Raw genomic sequence first — 26023 nt, 5'->3', positions numbered from 1 at the left:
GATCGGTCCCCCCCAAAAAAAAAAAAAAAAAAAATCCGCAGCATGATAATCTTATTCCATGCCGATATGAAGGGAACAGTCATGTATGATGGATCCTCCTCAGCCTCCTTCCCAATCAACAGCGGCGCGAAGCATGGCTGCGTGCTGGGGCCAACCCTTTTCGGGATCTTCTTCTCCCTGCTCCTGTCCAACGCCTTCGACTTGTCCACTGAAGGCGTATATCTGCACACAAAGTCCGACGGGAGGCTGTTCAATTTGGCACTACTGAGCTCCAAGACCAAGATGAGGTCGGTGTTCATCACGGAGATGCATTTTGCAGATGACCCACACCGAGGACGCGCTTCAGAGACTGGAAGACCGTTTCGCTGATACATGCAAGCTCACCATCAGCCTGGAAAGGACAAACGTCGTCGTGCAAGATACCACCATTGCCACTTCCATCAAAATTGACGGTGTCACCCTCGAAGCAGTCAACAACTTTACTTACCTGAGGTCAACTATCAGCAACACTCTCTTGATCGATGTGAAGCTGGACATAAGGCTTGGAAAGGCAAACACCATCATGGCACGACAACGAAGAGGGTGTGGGAAAACAACACGCTGACAGAGCACACCAAGATCCAAGTCTACCAGACCTGAGTTCTCAGCACCCTGCTATATGGAAGTGAGACGTGGAGCACCTACATGAGGAAAGAGCGCCGGCTTAACTCCTTCCATATACGGTGCCTAAAACGCATCCTGAAAATCAACTGGCAAGACCGCGTCCCACACAGCGAGATCCTGCAACGTGGAAGTACCCTCAGCATGTACTTCCTGCTGAGCAAACGCCGCCTTCGATAGCTGGGGCACGTCCGACGCATGGAGGATTGGAGGCTACCAATGGACATCCTATATGGACAGCTGGCCACTGGTACCAGAAGAGTCGGCCGCCCCTCACTCCGTTTCAAGGATGTGTGCAAGAGAGACATGAAGACATGCGACATTTCACCCGACGGCTAGGAAGTGCTGACCGAGGACCGAGGCACCGGGAGACTGAAGTTAAGCAAGGGCATAGCAGTCTCCGATGTGAGGAATGGCCATTTGGCGGTAGAGAAACGTGAGAGAAAGAGGAGCGCGGAAGAAACCACAATAACTCAGACTTCCCAGTATGTCTGCACCAACTGCAATAGGGACTGTCACTCGTGCATAGGCCTGCACAGCCACAGCAGACGAAGCCAACACCCCAGAGACAGACGACACTCCAAGGGCACTATTAGCATGGTCTCTCGAGACTGAGCCGCCAATGATGAATAACACAAGCTATCTATACATCGAGATGAGCAGAGAGAGAGTGAAGGAAATATCAAACAAGTCAAGACCGTTTGATCATAACTTACTTTCTGCAAAATCTGAATCACATCTCATTTCACAAAGCCCATTTGTTTTGAAGTATTTTTCGCCGCATCTGACATTGTCTTGTTAGTGTCTATGTTGGAAGCAGTGGCTTTTTCGCTCTCCTCTTGCACTCCTATTTCTCTTTATGGTCTTCCTCCACTTTCCCTTTTTGTTATGGACAGTCTTAAACCCAATGTCATAACACGTGGCACACAAAACATGCGTCTTTACTCTTGCCTCGAGAGCAGGTTTCGCTATTCTTGGTATAGGTTGTTATTTTGTTTTGGCGTTGTGGACCTCTTGGTTGTCGGGAGGAATTTTGAAACTCCATAAACCTTTTGTCAGACGCCATGCAATATTGAATCACTTTCAGTGAATCTCTTACTATTAGCTTTGGTAATTGCTCTTCCGATTTTATCTCGTTCAAATATCGCTACGTATATATAGAATACAGTTGAATAGGAATGCATACGAATATCATCCTGAAACAATCACACGACATTATGGAGACAGCAGGAATGAAGCGACGGTGGCTACAACAGTGTCCAGTGTCAACAGTAATGTTGATACAAGTGTACCCTGGAGATTTATATAATTTATACCTGTGCAGCACGTAAGAGCCAACGTCGTACTGTTTCGCCTGATGATTCTTTTCATATCCAACTTAAGAGCAAGCTGACCTGAAGAAAAGTTCGAACGACAGCTTACACTACCATTGTTAGATTTTAGTCAAATGTCCCTGAAGAGAAATCAGACGCGTTTATCATTGACAATTGGATTTTATGCTTCAATAGTTAAAACGACAGTGTCAGGCCGAAGATCTTGATCTGTTGCCACTTTCCATTACACATGACTGTTTGCAATCTTCCGTATTTATAGGAGTTAGCAGACCTGCTGAATTCATGGTTTCCAAAATCATCGACAAGATTCAAAACGTACAACAGTTCAACGAACTCAAATTTGCGTTGCAATGTGTAATTAGTTGATCAACTCCCGACCCTCAAAATAAGCATAATCAAAATCACAACGTGTGCTTGGCGTTCGCCAATATAGTGGCAAGAGTTCGTACAGAAAAGAAAAAAAAAACAGATACACTGGAATTGGAGCGATTATGGTTGGGCATTAGAATATCGCACTTGTAAACGAGTGGCTACAAGCTAAACCCTTTTGAAACTAGTAATGGTTTCCCAACAGACTGTGTACGAATACAATGAGATGCAGAAAATTCAAGAGGTGTTATAATATTAGTATATCTTTAATATTCACCGACAGGTTATACCCGCAGCACGTCTGTATTTATCTTGCGTGAATGTTCACAAGATATCACGTGCCTAACTTTTGTGTGGCTGAATTTTCAAGACACTAAGCACACCCACGACTTCTGCCAGAAGTGCTGTATCGAATTCAGACGAATTATTGCATTCGAACGATTAAGGACTTAAATTATTTCAATGCGATCCTGGAAGAACTAATCAAACAAGATGATACCCTCTTCGAACTTGGGACGGTGTGTGACGTGCGTGTTAGTCACTGTTGCAAGGCACTGTAGGCATCATCGTCGTTGAAGAACAAAAAGGACAGTTAATTATAGAATGTCATCAATGATACAAAACTTTACGTTAAGGAAGGACGAAAGTTAACGTTGGTTCATTACAAGCGCTTGATAGACATAGTACGAGCAGCAAATATCACACTTACGACCGATTTAAAATATGACCAAGACAGAAAACTTGTATAAAAAAGTTAAAGTCGTTGAGAAATTAATCGAACTTGTCAGAAACAAAAACAAATACACAATGATGTCGACAACTGTTGAAAGGACTTCAAGCGTTTTATCAAAAAGATTTAGACGTGACAGCAAAATCAAATTAAATAGAATCAAGAATTTGAAAAAAGCATACATGGCGATAAGGGTAACCACAACAGATTCCTCATTCAAAGACTATGCTTCGGTAAAAGAAATGAATGAAAGCGGTCCTAAAGGAGGCAAACGCAGTCGTATATGCTTCTACCCAGTCAAAGGGTATATCCCTACATGGCTTACGAGAAACAACCTCATTCAATGTTCTGTAGAAACCGATTACCGGGTCCAGATCATGGATTTGACCAAAGAATCACTTAGTTATTGTTAACAATTTGAACCTGTGGGATGGCAACAATTCTTCTTTGGATTGACCGAAACCAATGATCCTTAAGATGCACTAGGAAGTCCATATCGCTGGCGATGGATCCAGTGTTATCTACTTTTAAAAGCGATGTCATGTTGGAAGACAGCAAGGAATGCGAATATTTGGAGGAGACACAATACGAAAGATTTCAAAACACCACTTTCAACGTCGACTACAAAGACAACGAGTCTTGGCGACGTTTACATCGACACCGCCAATAAAATAAAGACATGGGTCAAAACAATAACGTCGAAGCCATCTCCGTCAGTAAAAGAAAAGAATGAAGTGAAGACAAAACCAAAAAGAAAAAAACTAGTAATTCACGTTCTTTCATTAAAGTCGACGCCCATTGCTCCTCGTACACACACAGCATCGCAACAGCAACAATGACGTCAGAAGAACATCGGAAATTCGTTAAGCTATTTAGTACTGACTGTTAAATGAGTATTTACTGATCCAAACGATACTCAGTTCAACTGTTGGATACTGCATAAAGCACGTGCTTTATTTGATTCTCCCGCGATAAATTCCTATCAGTAATTACTCCTAACAATTGTTGTTATGTTGTTTGTTTTTTTAATTTAATCATCTTAACAAATGTATTGATATCCTCTGATAGCCATTTGATTGGTTTCGCAACACAGGAGCACAATAGCCTCAATATCCTGTTGTAACATTTTGTTCCAGCAATGCGATTGTATCACCGGCGGCATGTCAGTTGTGTTATCCTCAAAACGATCGGTTTCAGTGGTATTCATATGAAGTGGTAAATCATTAATTAAAAGGATAAAGAACAAAGTATAGAACACGCATGTAACTGATCTGGAATGGTATCTGAGATAGGATTTTCGACTCTATGAAGAGTTAAAATTCTTGTGACAAGGAAGAATATTCTACAAGCATTAAAGGTAATGATGTAAAAAAAAGCAGGTCATTTGCAATATCTGATCGATCTGTAAAAATATTACTACTGAGTTTTAATTCGAACTTGTGTTAAAGTTGCGAAAATGTATCCATATTTTTCCTGAAGTCATTTTTATTCTCAGTTAATCTTGAAAAATAATCCTTCTTAGCTTTAGCGATTAATTTTGTTCCCAAATGTATGTCTTTCTGAGTAATTTCGTTCGTCGGTGACAGAAATTATGCAGTTTCGTGGCTTCCCGTATTTCAGGAATAAACAGTATGATTGCATTATTATTTTGACTTTTTTAATTTAACTGGAGCATGTTGAGTTAGGACAGCAAGAGAAACGATATACCTTAAGGTCTGCATTTATAAAGCAGACTGACAATTACTTAGAGCATATATTTCATGTTGGTCACAAAGGTATCTTCATGGGAATGGTCCTATAATATGTACCTTACCAGTACTTGTTGTTTGAGTAATAGATAGAACAATGGCCACTAAAAGAATGTTAGAACGCCTGTCTCGACTATAAATGCAAGATGCGAAGAATAAATGTGATCGATCAATGTCATCGACAAGAGAGTGTCTCGAGTAGCAGACTGTACATTTGGGGGAGATTATATCTTTGTAGAATATCATTCCATTTACTTTGCCTGTCATTAATCTACTCAATGCTGAGATCACCCATTAACAAAAGTTAGAGTTAGAAACTGTAGATAATTCATTTCCAAATCTCTCAAATCAATACGATTGGGAATTTGGAGTTTGATAGAGAAACAAAGAAAGATGGGCTGAAATGATGGTTGTTTCGGGTCAATCCAACCCGTTTGCAGCTCAGCTGACCTTATATCCTTTCTTCCTTTATATGTAATGTCTTTATATATGTAGAAGTAGACAGCTTCCCCGTAATGCTCCGTCTTTCCGTTCCAAATGGAAATCGTTAATGGATACTGAGTGATCATTATTATTATCGTTAATAAATGTTTCGTAGAGTCCAGGATATTCAGTTGGACTGTTATTGAATATATTATGTTTGAGATCATCTAGTTCTGAGTTTACATTCTAAAAAGGCCTAAGTGGTTAGAGGGTCCGCCTCGGATGCGGGAGGTCGCGGGTTCAAACTCCGGACGAGTAATTTCAAAGACTTATAAAAATGGTACTAGCAGCATCCTCCCTAGGCTCTCAGCATTAAGAGGTTAGTGTTAGGACTGGTAAGCAAGATGTCAGGATAATGTGACTGGGTGGGACATGATTTCGCAGGTCTGCGTCGTAATGCCCCATTGTAGACATTACTATAAACTGCCACACTGCAGACCTCGTAGCGATATAACTGCATAATTGATAAAGCTAAGTTAAACATCCAAATCAAACACACACACACACACATACACACACACTCTCTCTCTCTCTCTCTCTCTCTCTCACACACACACACACAGACACACACACACACACACATTTACTAAAGATATTTTTGAACTAAGACCAAGCTGAGATATTTTCTGATCAAGACTGTAATTGTGGTAGAAGTGTTCATTCACCAGTTTGCTAATACAGACAACGTCCCTTAATTGAGATAAGCAAGTGGTTCTGTGTTCAGTAGTAGAAAAGGATGCATTTTTAATGAAAAGCGTTCACTTTCTAGCATTTTCAGATTAAAAAGCTTCATATAAGACCAGTTGGTTAATATATCAATCCAATTTCGGGGATTAAATAGCAGGTTACCTCTATATAATTCCTAAGGATCCATGTCGGCCTCGACAAAGTTCTGATACCAGCAGACACATGAGTCGTGCCTGTCAGGCTTTGTTCTTGTCGGTAAAAAGTAAAACATTACCAGATATTGTACACATTGCACATAACATACTCAACTCACAGTTTCGTAATGCACTCACAGAAATAAACGCGCAAGTATCGTCTACCATGTACCGTGAAATTTTGACATCAAAACGTTGTCCATTAAACTGTCTCTGATTTTGTTTGCTATTCAAGGATGAGTAACAAATTTTGCTCAGAATTCGAAAGAAATCAAGAACAGGTTCTGCGTTTGCTTTCGGTAAGCCATCAAACTGAATGACGGAGTCAGTTTGACGTTTGTTTACTCAGATATTGTACAGCACAAGTTGGTAGGAATCACAGCAGCTCCTTTGCTGAACGTGATTCAATTTACAGTAGATTTTGCGATCGGTGCTTCGAAGAAAGAAACGCTTATTATGTACACAGAAAATTTGTTATCCCAGTCAGTGAATAATGGTATAAAAAGGAGAACTCAGAATATATTGTATTCGTTCCAGGAATGGTCACCGTGAATAACGACAGTACATGGAACTGAGGCAAATGGTTAAACTGTTGAAGAAGCTCTGACACGTGGCCTACGAAGTATAGTTGCTTTACTATTAGAATCAGTCCATTTTAGGTCAGAACCAAACAGCCCTTTTCGGAAATACTCATGTATTCCATAAAAGGGAATAGGCACCATCAATGTCATCTTATTTGTGTGTATGTATGTTTGTTTAAAAATATACGACCACATCATATGACATACCCCTTTCACTGTCCCTTACCAGTTTGTTTGCACGAGATATAGTAAGTTTGTACAGATGCGTGTTAGACATCATACCATGCCCTGTCCCTTATGAACTAAGATCAAGCTATGACGTGTTCAGTCTCCAAACTCGAGCTCATCTGGGTCACTGTAACGTATAGCTGCCATATGCGTCATGCAGTAGTTTCAGTGAGTCAAGAAAGTGACCATTGACTAGTGGTCGTGTCGTCCCCGTATGAATGGCTTTGAGGAATGAATCAGCAGTTCCTGGCGTAACCACGCCAACTTATGTTAGGGCATTACTTTAGCTACTGCCTTCCAGGAAATCTCCAAAGGCATTACTTGGAACTTCCTCAATATGGAGCTATTAAAAAAATTATGACAAGATTGTCCTCTCTGTGATTTGCAGACTGGTCCACTGGATGTACTTTGAGTTGGCAAATATCGGGCAAGTACGTGTTAGAACAGGATCTTGAGTAGAGTTCAGGGCTTTTCAAGACATACATCGTATGTTTAATCATTGTTGGCGCGTCGGCCTTCACAGAAACAAAAGAAAAAGGAGGGCGATTATAACAAACGGTTTTAACGGGAAAAGATGGGAAAGAAACATAGTAAGTAGCCCATGACATTTCAACACCTTTTTGAACTCCTCTATCCCGAGAACTTGCTCAGTATGATGGAACCATGTCACTTCCTTGGCGTTTGCTGCATCCAGCTTCCCCTTAAATGTGTAACTGTGACTTTAGGAACCTGTACTGCTTATGTGCGTAGATGTACTGCTCAGACTCGGCCAGAAGGTGTGACTTGCTTTTTGCTCCACTGTTAGAGGGGAGAACTGAGGCTTCTCTGCAAATGTCATAATCAGTTTGTGTGAGGAATCAGATTACACTGACATCACTCCCATGAAATGACTCCTTGGCTGTGGTGGAAGAGGGGTTGAGGTTGATGTCAATATTATCTAGGGCACCAAATGTGAAGAGTCCCTTACACGGATTAGAGGGACCAATCACGCCATCGGTCTTGAATTGCTCACAAATGGACCAGGATAACTGGTTTTAGCGGGAGAACACGACTGTGTGAGATGCTCAGACTTAGACTTTCAACCAGCATAGACTGGAAGCGGGAGTGTGCAGCTTCTGATTTGGACTTCTTTGAGCCATGAAGCAACGTTTTGAGCTGCTGAATCAAGCATGGGAATCTTCTACATCTCCTTCCAAGGCTGTCCCACGGAACATCATTGATATCAGAAGTTTGTTAACGGAAAACATACTTTGTGGGCAGTTAATGGGAAAGTTTCCAGAAAATATGACAAATCTGTCTCTGAATATCTCTTCTCTGTACAACTTTGTAACTTTTGCAAACAGAAGAGATTCCGATCCATAGTTGTGGACAAGGAAGGCATCATTAAATCATCTTCTGCAAGCCATCTGGAAATATAAGACCGATATTTATGCCATCTAACTTCCCGTGCAAAATCATGTCAGAACAGTGTTCGATAAGTTTTGTTCAAAACGGATTGTATGGATAGAAGTGTCTTACCCAAGACCTTCAAATCGATTTTGTACAACAAATAGATATGCGTTCCCTCTTCTACTGAATACTAAAAATGAAATATCAACTTTACAAAATCTCTCTCTCTCTCTCTCTCTCTCTCTCTCTCTCTCTCTCTCTCTCTGTAGTTGGAGGGGTATCGTTTTGTCGTAAATACGCACGGTAGCGACTATTTTTTACTGTCAGGCAAGTAAGACGGTACTTGCCATCTAAAGCAATTGAATTCCCGCCTGCGGTTTTAGCGACAATAGTTTCATTCTGCATATCCGTAGCCATCTGTCTAAGGAATTGATCAGCATGGAATGTTAAAACTTCATAAAACTTGCTTTGATATGGTCTTTCGCAAAATAGATGGTACGTGGTCTTTAACACTTCTCATTGATTTTCTCTTAGAACAATGAACATCGTCCTGATTATGTTTCCTATTTCGCGTTTTAACTAGAAACATTGCCCTTCTGATGTTCAAGAGCAATGTCATGAAACATTGATTCCAGAGGGTTCTCAGGAGTTTCTTCTACCCAAAGTTCACATCCACTGGCAAAGAATCCAGCGTTCGGAATTCTTAAACATTTTTTAGAAATCCTAAGCATTCTCAAGGAAGTCCTTGTAGACTTGTGTTGGTATCTTGCACAACATGAACAATATGGCGTTGTTTTCTGGCAGCCGTCTGAATCTTGTCAGCACAAACACCTAGACAATCCAGAAGAACAAACACATAGACAATCTAGAAGCACAAACATCTAGACAATCTTGTCAGCACAAACACCTAGACAATCCAGAAGAACAAACACCTAGAAAATCTTGAAGCAAAAACATCTAGACAATATTGTCAGCACAAACACCTATACAATCCAGAAGCACAAACACCTAAACAATCTTGTCAGCACAAACACCTACACAATCTAGAAACAAAACACCTAGGTTGTTGTTGTTGTTGTTGTAGGGTTTAACGCCATTTTGCAGCACACGATAGGATATACATGGCGGCCAGTATTAATGGTGGAGGAAGAAACCGGGAAATCCCCAGAAAGAACCACCGACCAAAGAGAAGCTACTGGCAAGCTTTCTTACATACCCACATTGGCCGAATCCGAGACTCGAACCCACGCAGACAGAGGTGAGATAACAGTGATCCGTAACGGAAAGCGCTTTAGACCACTCGGCCAAAACACCTAGGTAATCTTGTCAGCACAAACACCTAGACAATCTAGAAGCGAAAACACATAGACAAACTTTAAATTATATACAGGAAAACATAAAGCTCCAATTTATGCTGAAATACACTCTCCAGAAAAACCTGAACAAGTTTATGTCTTATTTTAAGAAAATAATTCCTATTCTGAGGGTAAAGTTGTTGTTTTTTTAACTGAACAAGCGAAATTCAAATTGAAAATATTGCACGATATTACAAAATATCTCTTGAATTTTAATGACAAATATTATTGCACTGGTATTTTTATTAAATTAGGTTGAAAGTTTATAAAATTTCTTAAAACACTTGAGGCATTGATCTTTTACAGTGTATTTCTTCACGACTTGCCATTTTTATTTATCAAATAAAACTAGTTCGCGCTTGTTCACCAAGAATATTCACATGTCTTAAGTCAACATTAATGTTCAATTTGTATTTCGAATCAATGAAAACATATTGAATGCAATTTTAAAAAAAAAAAAAAGTATTGTACAACAATGAGAATTTTGTATTTTGTAACGGCACTCAGATGGTGATGTTATAATGATCCCACAGACCTTCCGGTGTCACGCTTTCTTTGGAGCTTATAATTTTTGAAAGCTAAATAGATATATCCGCCTTTAAAAAAAAAAATGTATCTCTGGTGCGTAACACTATTGCTCAGTTTCACCTTCAGCCGCCTGACCATACATACATACATACATACATACATACATACATACATATGCGTGCAGATGGATAGGTGTAACTGAACATTTTTGTAATTAAAATCATTTATTAGGCTTTTAACTTAAACTGACTGAAACCACAAGTTTCTTGCCGTCGGCGCGGTTTGAGCGCTTCCCAATCTAAGGGAAGTAACTTGTAGAAACTTCGATAATGTTTGGTCAATTCGATTTTGCTTGTCACTCATGTTATTAAAACATTTACTTGAATTTTCAAATTAACTGATATATATTCAAAGACAATGCGCGTTTTGTGTCAATTCTCTCATAAAGGCAAAGTTGTATGACAATGGGCGGTTTAGATTTATGTTACTTATATTAGTCAACAAAAAGTTTGACGAACTCAGCACTGGTATTGCCATTAACTAGTACGCTTGGATCAGAGGTTGTTATGCGCTTGCACTTTTTCCACATATACAAAGCAAACATTCACATGGGCCGACCCACATTAATCTGTTGTTGATGAGGAATACGAATTGTTTAGAGACGCGGTATCATTACGTATGGATAAAAATAATTCCTGGCTGCTTAACCGACACGGCTAGAACCATAGTAAAGAGTCCGTGTCGACGTTGACTGTTTGACGTACAATCATGAAGGATGGCGTTCAATCATGCCAGAACCCAGCCAAAGATTTATGTTTACAGCTGTGGAGCGAAAAACGAAAGTACCGTATGCTACCTACGCGGACTTAAAATGCTTGGAAGTTCCGTGGACACCAAGCTGGTGGTTCTGTCGAATACAACGCACGTTGCTGAATAAAATCACATGCGGATTTTGTTACAGTGTGGTCGGATGCGACGTAGCGACTGAGACATAAATGTTGCGTCGTCGCCATGACTCAGCTTAGGAGTTTCTTAAATCGCTCGAAGTTACAGCGAAATAGATGCAACAATGGCTCTCCTCGCCTGCAGTTATGACTATAACGCATGGTAACACACGCGAATTCTCTGTGGCCACTCATTGCTAAATGTATGATGATCCCTTTGGGACTTATGCCAAGGATCATGATCACTGCCACATCACTACTGCATACAGAGGAGTCAATGGCAGCGATTGCAATCTACAGTTACGAATTTTCCCTTGTAAAACAAAAGTCCCTGTGGTGCTTCATAACCTGCGGAGGTATAATGGTCACTTAATAATGCAAAGGAATCGCGGAAGCATCGAATGCACTAAGAAGCACAATCCACAACAACAGTGAAAAATACGTGACGTTTACACTTAGATAAATGTAGTTTATTGACTAGCTTACGTTTCTCAAAGTCAGCAGGGGAAAAAATCTGCATGCAGTCTTTCAGCAAATGGAAATTATCGCTTTGTGATCAATCGCCAACTTTGGAAAAGTATTTACGTTTCCGAAGGGTAAAATTAATTATAGTATCTGCGCACAAATAGTAACGTTTCCACGCTGTCACCGATATTCGCAGCATATACAAGGACGGAATAGTCTGCGTCTGCGGTGGCAGCGTTGTTATTGCTGCTGATGATTTCGCCGTTCGCACCAACTTTATATATCAATTACGCTAACCACACTAACTCGTTCATCTGGCGTGAACGACGACTGGTTCTCTGCAGTTGTTTGACATGTAATCATTTATCAAATTCTTCTATGACTCTGATATATCATTTTCAGGTATTCGAATTATATTTGCCCTGCCTAAGTTGTAAGTCCACGGTAAATAATACACTTGCGTGTGACGTACAGGTAAAAGAATTTAAAGTCGTTGAGTACAGAAGGCAAAGACCTATCTCAGTAAACACAGCCTAAACGCCCGTTGAGATACTACTGATAGGTTGTAATATCTCCCAACACACAGACATCCATGTAAAAAAAAAAAAGGTCCACCACATAAACATGCATGTCTGCAAAGGTCTATTACAGTTACGTTGTTCGGATTGCATGAGATTTATGCGCATTCTTTATTCTATTCCGTTCTTTCCTTTTTTCTAAACTGCGTATCATAATCCAATTGTAATATGCAGCCTTTAACTTGTCCCTAGACGACATAATCAATGCAGCATTTATAATTAGTTCATTTGCAAAAAGAAATTGGAAATTAGAGAGGATAAACTTTCTGTTAAAGAAAAAAAAAATTCAAGCGATTCACAAAACTGAAACTAAGCGAATCAGAAAGCACAGTAGAACCTCAACTATTTGAACACTAATTATCAGCATTTAAATGAAACAAAACATGTCATGAACCTAAAAGCAACCTTAATTCTATAAAATATCCGAACTATTATTAACTTATATCATGCGTTCGTATAAATGCACATAATTTTTGTCTTTAATTTATATTGAATTTTACTGTAACGAGTAGCGTTAGTTTCGTGGGCCTGTAATTTGCCTTAAGTTAGAGGTACATACGACTGGTTCGCTGCAGTTGTTTGACATGTAATCATTTATCAAATTCTTCTCTGATTCTGATATATCATTTTCATGCAAACGTTCCCCTGGAGCTAATCTTTGAAACAGGGATGCAAGTGTTACGGAATCTCTAAGTTCACTACCAAAATGGAAAAGTATCATAGTCGTTTCATATTTAAAACAAATTTTCCTCTATCCATCTAATTTGTTCTCTATTTGCCTATTTAAAGCTTTTTAACGGCATGTTCTGGCTCGTGACCAAGACACAGAGGCTGTTACCCTCTAGGAACATAAAGATTTACCTTGACCCGACCCTTCATACTCATCATCATATACTCTGTCAGAACTTTTGGTATATCTAGAATTCATACCTTTCACTCGACCGTGAAGTCGTTGTACTAAAGTTCATAACAAACTTGAAAACATCACGACATATATATTTTGTTTACGGCTTGGAAAGAAATAACAGCTTTTCTAAAAGAAACCAATGTAATCCTTAACTGTCATCTATTTTCTATGGCTGAAAAGAAATGAGGTAGATGTTTAAATATATTTTACATTTAAACCGCTCGAGGTACTATTTTCTGTAAGCTTTATATTAGTGTATAGTCTGCATGTAAGAAGGATTACGGGGTTTTCTCCACACGACACAGCAGTAGATCAAATGTGGAAATACAACTGTATCGTACACTTTTAGAATAACAAAAATCTGACATACAACCTCCAACCTTTTTATAATTTCTATTTTTATAGTCGAATAATAAGGTGTTTTTCAAAGTGATTGGGCTAGGATTAAATATTATCAACAAGGATACCTAACAGTTTTAGTACACTTAACAGTTTAAATGTTTGTGCAATTTACTTCTACGTATAATTCTCTACTTTTGGCTGCTTGTTATGGTGAGCAGATATACACTAACTGGGTTGTCTGTACATTTAAGCTAGTTTTATTGTCAAACATACATTCACACTGCAAATCTTCCTTTAGCTTGCTCTCAAAGAGGCTAACGTTTTTATCACTAACTTATTGTGATGTATCATCTGTATCAACTCTGAATAACATTTCTACAAACACTTTCGTAAATAATTTATATTTAAATAGAGAGGGCTTATAACTGGTCTCTGCTGTATTCCCATGGAAACGTCTTTAAAATCTGATATAGTACCGCTTCAGTTTGTGGCATGTAATCCACCACTAATGTAGGATGAAAACGTCGCAATTACATTACATGCTGATGATTTATGTAGTAACGTATTATGATAAACAGTCTAAAAAGCAACCCATCAAAACGAGTATTTTTTTAATATTATACATTTTTAAACGTTTCTTTACAAAAACAATTTTCAGTAATATTTGGTATCAGAAAGAAAATTTCATCTGACATACGTTCTACATCCGGTATTACTAAATCTGACATACGTCTACATCTGGTATTATTAAATCTGACTTACGTTCTACATCCGGTATTACTAAATCTGACATACGTTCTACATCCGGTATTATTAAATCAGAGTCATTATAATATGTAGCCCAAGACCACAAAACTAATTAACGAAACTATTTGCAATTTTAGCAAAATCATTAACGACTTTGTCACCAAAAGTTAAAAGGTTTGTACATAAATCAGCTGTCATGAGCAAAACACGTTTATCCTTTTTAGTCCCTTTCTTGGGAAAAAATGTTGAAAATGGACGTAGTTTTCATGTATAAATAATAATAATAATAATAACTCTTATGTTTTGTTTGTTATTATTATTGTTTATTTATTTATTTTACATTCCGCGTACATACGTAGGCATGGGTCGGGGAGCCATCCCAAATTATTATTATTATTATTATTATTATTATTATTTCTTGTCAGTACGGTGTCTGTGATACCGATCAGGTAAATATTCTAAGCTAAGTTTCTGATAAATATACATTATAGCCATGAGTGTGAATTGTAGTCCAATATGGGTGTGAGATTAATTCAATATAGTTTGAAAGTTTAGTCCAATATGGGTGTGAGATTGTATTCCACTTCATTGTAAGAATATGCAGCACCACGCAGATACTTAAAAATTAAAACTTGATATTTTTAAATTCATGCATTGAGCGATAAATGTGCTGGATTGTCGAGTCGTAGGGGTGTATTTTCTATTTTAGTTAGACAAATAATCTGCGATACCTTAGTCAAAATAGTTGAATGCCATCTACACTATTAAACTTATCCTCAACAGATATTTCACTGGAAAAGACGCTTAAGATTTTGATTTTATTTCGGCAAATTGTTTAGATCTAAAACTGGGGTGTTTTCAAACTCCTACACCTGCATACCTGACATAACATGACGTGTCAGGCGAAAAGTACGATTTGTGTCTGCCAATCCCCTTGACAGGGTCGTATTTAGAAAAGCACACTCTTCGAAAAACTTAGAAGAAAAAAGTAAAGAAGAAAAGAAAAGGAACAAACACAGACATTTTTTGACCACCACTTATGTCCCTAGATTTTAGCGTGTATAAACAGTAAAAAGGTCTGCTTCGAGCCCATGTAAAACTATCCTCGGGTCAGCTTATACAAGAGATGACCATTGAGACAATAACAGGGTAAGGTGCTCTGAGATATGCAACAACCATTTCACAGATTACGTAATTTGAATATAATAGCTAGGGTCATGCCGTATTAAGTCCTTTCGAGGCGGTAGATGGAGCGCATATTAAGCTAATTTACACCAGCAAGCACACGTGAAACAACTCAGTTTCCTTTAAAGTAAACCAGAGAGGATGCATGCTGAACAATTGCCTTGAATAAGAATGTTTAACCCATATTTATTAAAGGTTATTGTCAACTTCAGCAGCATCGTTTCATTCAATTCGGATTTCTTTCCATTTATAAAACGCAAACGGCAAAATGTCGAAATACAGTTGTGATTAAAAAAGGAGGATGCGCCATCTGAAAAAAATGAGCAAAATCCAGAAACCAGTGCGCACAACAACAACAAAAAAAAAATGCTGAGTTTGTTGATAAAAAGCTATTCGGAACATGGTCTTAACGACAAAATCAAGCCCACCCATTCATTCTCACCAACACAGCATCTCATATGTTCGATAATAATTGGATCTCTATCCACAAAAGAAGCCACCTGACTTACTTTTGTTTCAGGATTACTCCAATCATAATTTGTTGTCTTGGATGATAATCTATTTAATTATTAAATTCTGACAGCCTTATAATGGCAATATGACACATCATTCCATGCCTGACCTCCACCTCAGTCAGCTTGTGATCAATAAACTACTATGCGCTGATTAGAAGAAGAAAAAAATGTAATATGGCAGGTCTTGGTTCCCGTTCATAAGATAGATAGTTTGTTATCTTAGAGTATTAGAGAGCATACGATTATTTCCAAATAGCAAAATATAAATCTTATGACGTCATGATAATATACATCACGCACCTAGCGCAGTTTCTGACAGGTTTGAGACGGCCCCTTGACAAGGCTGGACAGGTATGTATACACGACAAAACCGGTTGCCTTTAATACATGCTATTGTGTGTAGACGGCCGTACAGAGAAAGACGATACCACTCAAACATTCTTCCCCAGCGCTCACACTTGGATTTACCGGAGAGGACCTACGCCCTTTTATCCATCACACACTAATTATTTTCGTCATGGCTGTAGGTCGGTGTCATATGTGTTTGTTATTTTTCGCGTTATTCCTGATTCTAGTCTCCTTGGCACTGATTGTTACGTGTGTTGTAACAGACTTCTGGTATGAAGCAAATGGGACGGCGAAAGAAATCACCAATGACACGATCAAAAGAATTTTTTCCTACCGTTTTGGAATGTGGAGAAAATGTTACACTCAAGGTGTGCCCATAGGTAAGTAAAATACAAGTGAACATTGTTCCATGAAACTCTCTCTCTCTCTCTCTCTCTCTCTGCCCACAGGTAAGTAAAATACAAGTGAACATTGTTGTATGAATCTCTCTCTCTCTCTATTCTCTCTCTCTCTCTCACAGAGAGAGAGAGAGAAAGAGAGAGAGAGAGAGAGAGAGAAAGGGAGGGGGAGATGTGATAATTTTTGAGAGAACAATGTAAAAACTTGTATTCTGGTTAGAAAGAAAACCTCAGCCCTCAACCCTCTCCAGAAAAACGAAATGGTCGATATTTGTGCAATTTAATATGGTGTGGTTCAGATGATGGCCACAATTCTTCGTGAAAGGATTAACAAAGATAAGGTGTGTTCTATCCATCCGTGTACTTGTTATGTAATCTTCCCTAGGTAGTAGATATCGTTTTGTTTCGTACAGACGGACATATGTGCGGCTATGCGGCTGCCCACAGGTAGTAAAATACAAGCGAACATTGTTGTATATCCGAATCTCTCTCTCTATCGAGAGAGAGAGAGAGAGAGAGAAAGAGAGGTAGGGAAGGGAAGATGGGATATTTTTTTGAGAGAACAATGTAAAAGCTGTTATTCTGGTTAGAAAGAAAACCTCAGCCCTCAACCCTCCCCAAAAAAACGAAATGGTCAATATTTGTGCAATTTAACATGGTGCGGTTCGGAGGATGGCCACAATTCTTCGTGAAAGGCTTAACAAAGATAAGGTGTGTTCTATCCATCCGTGTACTTGTTACGTAATCTTCCCTTGCTGCTAGACATCGTTTTATTTCGTACAGACGGATATCTGTGCGGCAGTCTTTACTCTTCTTACGTACTCTTCCCTAGTTACCTCCCCAATTTTATATATATTCAAATCGTATGACGAGGAGTTCGTATGGCTAAATTATAAAGCCATGTCGATGATTAAGACACCACGGCCTGTGTCACTTACAAGACTGATTGAAGCGTCATGTCAAGCGTATTAAATACTACCGGAGTGATACAGCTCTTAGCCTTGCAACCAACACAAACACTATTTATTGAAAATAACACGATATACGAAAGCGTCAGAGATGATAGAGTGATACATGTACATCAAAACATGAAAAGTGTATTGTATTAAATATGAAAAATAATATGATCTAACAACGTTCAGGCTTCTTTTTCTTTTAAAAAGAGAGCATTTTTGTGTTTTATATGGACATGTTCATGCAACTAATACTGAATGAATACTTAGTGTTGAACTAAATTTAAAATATTTCATTTCAGTAGAGATTTATTTTCAGTAAGCAAGACAGTTTTATTGATGTAATAAGAATATTTTTTTAACAGTTTTCATCTTGTTTAAGTCTACACTATATAAGCTGATCTAATTGTAACATCTCGTGTTGTGTGGGGATCATGATTTTTTTTTTCTTTCTTTCAATTAATTTCTCGTGATTTGAACTCTGCTGGTTCAAATGGTGAAGACTGGATAATTTATCATAGAGTCGATGGTATTTGGAGCATCCATTTGTCAGTACCAGATTTATTTGTGTATACAATATTTTATGTGCAGAATCTTTGTGATTTGTAAAAATTTAGAACTTTTTTTTATCAACTGCTTCTGATAATCAAAAAGTTAGGCTTTTGTTATGAATTATGGTTTGCATTCAGTTATATTGAAATCAGGATAACTGTGAATATCAAACATGTTAAATATTTAGCACAATAAAATGGACTTCTTGTCATTTGCTTTATTTAGTTGTTCAATATTATCTGATAAGTTTACAGCGTCGATTTCCGTTGGTCGTCTTAGGCTAAAAGAATGCGCTGTGTTGTCAAATGAACTTGTATGAATATATTCCCTTAAACTCAGCAAAGCTCCGAATCATAATTGGAATAAAGACCAAGCAGTCTTTTATAATGCTTATACAGTATCCGACCTGGCTTGAACCGATATTAGGTTTGAACACACACACTTTCAGTCTCGAGTTTGGTACGCTAACCAATGAGTCACCGCTTGTTACCTGTCTCCATTTGTTGAATTTTGCAAGATCACCTGGGGTGGGGGATGGGTGGGGTGGGATTAGGCTTATTTTACGTCTCCGAGCTCGCAGAGGAATCATACTGAGGTACTGATAAGTATCAATAAGTTCCACCTATTTTATTGCATATGAAGAAACAAGTAGTGGGGCGGAGGGCTCTCTTTTGCTAAATATTATTTTAGTTTTATTCCGGTTGATACTGAGCTTCTATTTACTACGATATTTTTGTTAGTAACATAAAACTGAAAGCTGAACTGGAGACCTTTTGCAATCACAGATAACATCAACAAGTTACCGGCGTAGTAGAGAAAAATGATTTTAAGATCGTTAACTGGTAGAGGATTACAATCTTCCTCATTTACGTTTTATTGAATCTCATTTATAAATACGTTGAACAGTACTGGACTGAATTTTACCCCTTTGAGGCGTTGGACAGGAGGGGACTGAGTTTCACACCTTTGAGGCATCACATTAAAGGTTTGAAAAAACGGTTTTAATTTATTTCATCCTTTGTGTTTCTAATATTACGCTACGTTTGATGATTTGGAACTACCACTATACTGGCGTTTACTATGTTATAGTAGATACCCTGTCTCTATACCGCATCAATCGCTTTAGAAATGTTCGCACAACAGCAATACCAGTTTTTAAAAACTTTATGTAAGTAATTATCTGGTATGGGCATTATTGCAGACTAGTAGTCAGCGGTAAGGTATTCTTGTCTGAATCCGGTTTGATATTCAGTGCAGACGTTTATATATTTAAAGTTATTGTATTATCTATGCTGTAAAATAAATTATGTTTTTACCAAGACAACTGCCAAATGATATGCGTCTGAGGCGCGTAGCTCAGTGGTTAGCGTTTTGGACTCGCGACCGAGAGGGTGCGGGTTAAAATCCTACCATCGTGATCAGCCTGTTTCAGCTACCGTGTTTTGTCCTTGGGCAAGGCACTTTACTCCAATTGCCTTGGTTGTTGTTGTTGTATGGTTTAACGCCATTTTTCAGCAAACGATAGGCTTTACATGGCGGCCAGTATTAATGGTGGAGGAAAACTTCAGGAAAACCCCAGAAAGAACCACCGACCAAAGAGAAGCTACTGGCAAGCTTTCTCACATACCCATATTGGCCAAATCCGAGACTCGAACCCACGCAGACAGAGGTGAGATGGCAGTGATCCGTAACGGAAAGCGCTTTAGACCACTCGGCCATTCGGGGCCCCAATTGCCTTGCTACAAAAAAAACCAGCTTGTGTTGTTATGCCTAAGACGTTAATCATCAGCTTATTTACTAGTTACTTCTTTCGTCATTCTTGTAAATGCAGCTGTTTGTTATTGAAGAGTTGTTTTTTTTGTATTCCATTAAATAGTTTCATTTACCGAAGAGAAAGATTGCTTTGCAACATTTTAACATTTCATTGCTTAGGAGATCAAAACTGTAAACTTTATTATTGTTAATAAATTCCGATATTCTTTCCTTGACCTCTTTAAAATTGAAGAAAAAAAATATAAATTTTTAAGTTTTTATTTTGCAAGTCATCTGCAATGTTGCAGAGGTTGAGATCGTCTGTATATAATATAAAACGTTTTTTTTAGCATTCTCACTTTTGATATATATAAGTAAACATGACTATGATAGCATTAACTGTTTGTAATAAGTAATCCTTACTATAATGGCGAAGTGTAATTTGCCTGAAGGTAAACATCATAAACACTTTTATGGGCAGGCTAGAGTCATTTTCGTATTTCTAACTTGATGACTAAAATTACACAAATTTTAATTCCAAAATTAGCATATTAACAGTTGTAATTGTTATACCGTCTCGTGCCAGGAGTGCATGGATTTGGGTGATTTAGCCGCATAAATTCATAACGATATAGATGTCATTATTTTCAAATTTGCCACTTGTTTTAGTTTTGACAAGTATTGCTACAGGTGCCCACACCACACGCATATATTAGTTTTGCAAAAGGGAATTATCGATGAGATCCATTTACAAATATCTGACAAAAGAAACACCTCTCACTGATACCTGAAATAAACTGACACAATCTGTGACAAGATGAATGGTCTGGCGGATTAGTAATACTGGGGTAAATCATGATGAATGCCTGTCATTTGTAAAAGTAGTTATCTATACTGCCACTTGAATTTCTTTTCTGCACTTGCTATAGATACTATCTTTTTTTAAGCAATAACAGTTGTTTTAACTTGACAAAACGAATAAAATAATTTGAGTAAAAAGGACACAGCGGGAAGCATTATACAAGTCTCGATAACATACCGAATATATCAGAAGTCTAGTCAAAGCTGCAAACAATATAGAACCTGATCTGCCGTCGCATGATACACCGACAGATCATGGTCTGTGTAGTTTGTTGCACTTTTTACTCTTAACAAACCGCTTGGACCCGTATTTGCTAGCGCGTGCAATGCCAGATTTGGTATGGCAGTTTGCAGATGTACTGGACGTATTAGCGAGTATAGAAAATATGTGATCCTGCAACGTAACACCAGCAAGACCAAAATCTTTATTGACAAATGCAAAACTAATTCCTTCTTTATTTTTCTTAAAGCGTGTTCAAGGAAAAGGCCTAAGAACACAAATATATACATGTAATCTGCGACATACTTTCACTATGAGTACCATGTGACGTCATAAGTAAACATGCATACTGCAGGCATGGGCGTCGGCAGGAATGTTGGCCATTGTTGGAGTTGGTAGGTTGGTGGGGGGGGGGGCAAAGCCAAGATCAAATGGACCAGGCAAATACTGCACAATGGATTTTAAAAAATTACAGGTAGCTATTGTAAGTTAAAGTAGATATTATTTTCAAAACGACAGTACGCGTGCTTTACTGTGTAATGCTGTGAATTATTATAACCCTTGTGCGAGTTTGTGGAAAAAAGTTCAAAATATCTCCTGATCGTTACCTTAGGCAGTCACAGACTGCCTTGTGTAACGTGAGTACGGCAAATGGCACTCGAATTTAAAAAAAAAAAATAATGTACATCTGTATGTAATGTCTCGCAACAATTCTTACGTGAGCAGTATATTTGATACAAGGAAGTGTTGTTGCTTATCAAATTATTCTTCGTTATTGTGCTATACATTATTTGTGTAAACGTGTAATATTTTTTAGCTCACCAGGTCGTAAGACCCAGTGAGCTTATGTTATGGGCCATTGACCATCTTGCTTCGTTCATCGTACGTAATTCCGCAAACAATTGTTCGTTACCACCACTCTGGAGTCCATATTTCCAAACCTATTTCAGTCATACTTGGAATATGAGTTTATGCCATCAAAATTTCAGAAGGGTATGATAACGAGGGAAATTCGTTCATATTAAGAGGTAATTTGTACACGATTGGCAAACATTGTTTATAACTCTACAATCCAGATTTCTGATTAGACTGAGGTCAAACTTAGAACGGACATGCTAAAATAATTAAGATCTCAGACGAATTCGACAATAACGAAATCCACGCATAGCAATTATGTCATCTTGCATGTGATCGGCTGAGCTTGCTACCACTCTGGAGTCGGTATTTCTGATCCAGTTTGTGGTAGAAGTTAAAATATTTATAGGTTACTGCATTTGTATGTGAAAATATGAACGAGTTTTTCGGATGGAATACTGCACTACATTGTGAGTGCAGTATATCCATCCGACAAAACGAGTTCATATTTTCCCATGCAGATGCAGTAACCTTTTTATTATATGCTAAGTTTTCTTATTCTACATAAGGCTTAATTAATATAAACAAAATAAACTACAAGAAACAAAGTAACTGAATGTGTGCCGTATTCCAAACTAAATACACAAGCGCAGATTCATCATTACACAACAACAACACTATTAATACGCACATTAACTCCGCCCAGATAAATTTTAACTTAATGGCGCGCTCGACATAACTTTTGACAGAAAATGGCGTTTTTGGTCTACTTAAAATTGAAATTTGGAGTCATATTGTGAATGAATGCACATTGCAACAACTTTTCCATTTGATCTGGAATTAATAGATTTTGGTATTTTTGTCGATTCTACGAAATTTCGTGATTGTGGACTGGATTCATCTGTGTAAATTCTACGTGAAATACATCGGATTGAAATAGCGAGGGAGAAGCATGTTGACATCTGCAATTGTGTTTCTTTTCTGTCATTGAATATTTGAAACCATAATGTGGGAGAAATATGAAGTCTTTCAGTTGCAATTATCAAAAAGACGCTATGGAATTTAATGTTTATTTAATTTTTAGTGCAGTAAGGAGTATGTAATTACATTTGGTATATAGTCGAAATTACAGTACAATATCGAAATGTGTAATCAAGCTTGAGAACCTATGACATGGCTCATTTAGTTCGGATCTGCAGAACTAAGAAAGGAATTTCAGAATGTATAAATATAAAAAGTATATTTTTGACATTCTTATTACCAGCTAAAGAAGACAGTTTATGCCTTGTTACTTGCATGCTATTTGTAGGTACCCAGCAGTTTTATGAAAACTGGTATCTCCCGCCTAAATCCGAAACATTTTATCAAAAAAAGTTAACGCAGAATGTAGCAAAGCAGCTGGAATGTGGCAGTCCACGAAACATCTGCTTTAGTTCATTTAGAAACAAATGTAATCAACGAAAATGTAAACCGCCTACTATGTGAGTGTACATGATTTGTTTACAAAAAAAGTGCTGGCCATCTGCTTCCATTGTTTGTTTACAATAGAAAGTAGCTCCTTTATGAGTGCAATATGAAGTTCGCGCGAGTGCAGTATCGTAAAATACTGAACGATTCTGACAATGAGGAGTTAACGGGGGAAAAATGAGGATATAATAAATGCCTATATCGTTAAGATGAATTCAGTAATGAGCTAGAACTACGCATAATAGTGAGGTGATCTTGAATCGGATTGGCTGAATTTGTTATCCCTCTGAAAGCCATATATGAGATAAGATCTTGAAATATCTGCGTATATCATCAAGATTTTCATTGGGGACGATATTGATCTAGATCCACGTATATTAATGAGGTAATAATGCATATGATTGGTTGTGCTTGTTGCCACTCAAGTGACATGATTTCTCCTCTGATTTTAATTAAACTTGGAACATATATTTGTACAAATATCAAGATTTTAGTCGAGTTTGATAACAATAGACTGACGCATACCAGTAAGGTGGTCTTACGTTTGATTGGATGAGCTCGTTTTCACTCTGGAAGCCATATTTCAGATCCGAGCTTGATGAAACTTGGAATAAATGCGTATATCATCGTGATCTTACATGTTGAGCTGGTCTTACATCAGATTGGCTGAGCCTGTTACCACTTTGGAAGACAGTACTGATCCAACTTTAATCAAACTTGAGAGATTGGCTAATCAAGATCGTAGATGAGTTCGATAATGAGCGAAATCCATTCGTATTAATAAAAGCGGCAGCTATTTGGCTAAGCTTATTGATACACAGGAAGCCATATATTTGATCCGAATTTTAACAGACATTGAATATGTAACTTTAAATTCAAGATTTTGAACCGTCTCAGTAATGAGCTAGATTAATGGGCTACATGTTTATAATAATAATAATATTAATAATAATAATGTTGACTTAGTACAGCGCCTAATCTTTAGAAGCTCTAAACGCATTTTAATATTGCCGTTATCTTTGGAAAGAATTTTGATCAATGTATGTAAAATAGGTGAACTCAGCATCGTATGAAGTTTGGGAGTTTTTATACAGTGTATTTCTTCAGTTAGTGACTGTTTAGTGAAATATTTAGCTACAAGTTTAGCAAGTCATGTGTGCGATATCAGGCCCACTTGGACATCATGTTCCTCAGTTGATAGTGCAAATCTTGTAATTTTGAAAACATTTTATTATAAGGTGCATTGACCGTTTAGTTTAATGTTACTTTATCTTAGATTATGGTCACCGATCTGAACATCAAGATTTTGAGGAAAACAAACACTGGCATTAGAACATTACGTGTTCATTGCTTATCAACTTTGATCGTTTTAAGCTGATTGGTCATTGTGGCCTAGGGGGTCCGAGATGCCAAACAGGAATTTAAATTCACAATCATTTTCAGACATAATCTAGCAAAGAGTTTGTGTTGGAGGCTGGGGCAGAACCTGACCAATGGGTCTTTCCAGTTTAACGTATATAGCATGACCTCAGTCTTTGGGGGTGGGGTGCAAATATTGGATTGCCCTATGACCGGTCAGTATAGACTGGTTAGAATAAAAGGTTTCCAATCTTTTGTTCCTTGATAGTAGGTCAAGGAAAAAACTATTCGCAGCCCATTTTTCATAATTGCTCTATGGCAGGGTAATTAGCATATTTATTGGGTATAAACGACTGAGTTGTAATATTGATTTTCAAATGATGTAATACTGACTCATGTTTGTTTGTTTTCTTGGTCACCCCCCCCCCCACATACTGCGAAGACAGACCTTTACTGTACTGACAGAAAGTCTTTGTGGCTTATCTAGCCTCTTTTCAGTTGGGTCTTGTGTCCTTAATTACTTCTATGTATTCAGATAGAGCGGATTTGTGTGCGCGTATTTGTTTGCATGTCGTTTACCCGGGCTCTGCTGGTAAAACGGTTAACATGACCTACCAGATAAAATTATAAACTCTCATTATTTAGAAAGTACAATAACAATATTGCTTGAAACTAGTATTTGATTAAAGTTAGGCTGATTATCTCAACATTATCGCATGTCTGTAGATCACACACACACACACACACACACACACACACACATATATATATATATATATATATATATATATATATATATATATATATATATATATATATATATTACGTAAGGGTAAGAATTGATACAGTATTTTTGTTTCTACGTTTTCTGAAAGCAGTTTCAGATCTAAAGACCAGTTTTACATAATACATGTACTTTGGCAACAGTTGTGTTCACCGACATCTAATCCATATGCTGCAGTCAGGTGATACATTATACATAATACGTATACCTGGCCTTATATGTATAAATTATGCATCACCAGGCTCAACACTTACAGTGAAGACTATATGAAACGACTTCAGTTAGAGAATCTCTCTCGTATGTTCGAATCCCGGCCGAGTCATACCAAATACTTATAAAACTGATACTAATAACTGCCGAGGTTAGTGTTCGGATTGGTCGGCCTGGTGTCAGGATAATGGGATTGGGTGAGGAACATCATGCTACATGTTTGGGACATGATGCCCCAGTGTTAGACATCAATATAAACTGCCATACTGCAGACATCATAGCGATATGACTGAAA

At 37.9% G+C, this 26023-nt stretch overlaps 1 protein-coding gene across 1 annotated transcript in view; it reads left to right on the top strand.

Moving 5' to 3' along the window:
• Window positions 1-16315: 16315 nt before the first annotated feature.
• Window positions 16316-26023, top strand: part of LOC149802717 (transmembrane protein 178B-like) — a 33263-nt gene continuing 23555 nt past the window's right edge. The window contains exon 1 of the mRNA XM_089952128.1: window positions 16316-16697. Within this exon, the coding sequence (XP_089808254.1) occupies window positions 16487-16697 (211 nt within the window). The 5' untranslated portion in view covers window positions 16316-16486. The remainder of the gene's footprint in view (window positions 16698-26023) is intronic.

The sequence above is a fragment of the Sinohyriopsis cumingii genome, chromosome 3 (assembly GCF_028554795.1).
Source record: "Sinohyriopsis cumingii isolate HCF-2022 chromosome 3, ASM2855479v2, whole genome shotgun sequence".
Lineage (NCBI taxonomy): Eukaryota > Metazoa > Mollusca > Bivalvia > Unionida > Unionidae > Sinohyriopsis > Sinohyriopsis cumingii.
Note: the sequence above shows the minus strand (reverse complement) of the source record. Positions and strands in the feature narration are given on the sequence as shown.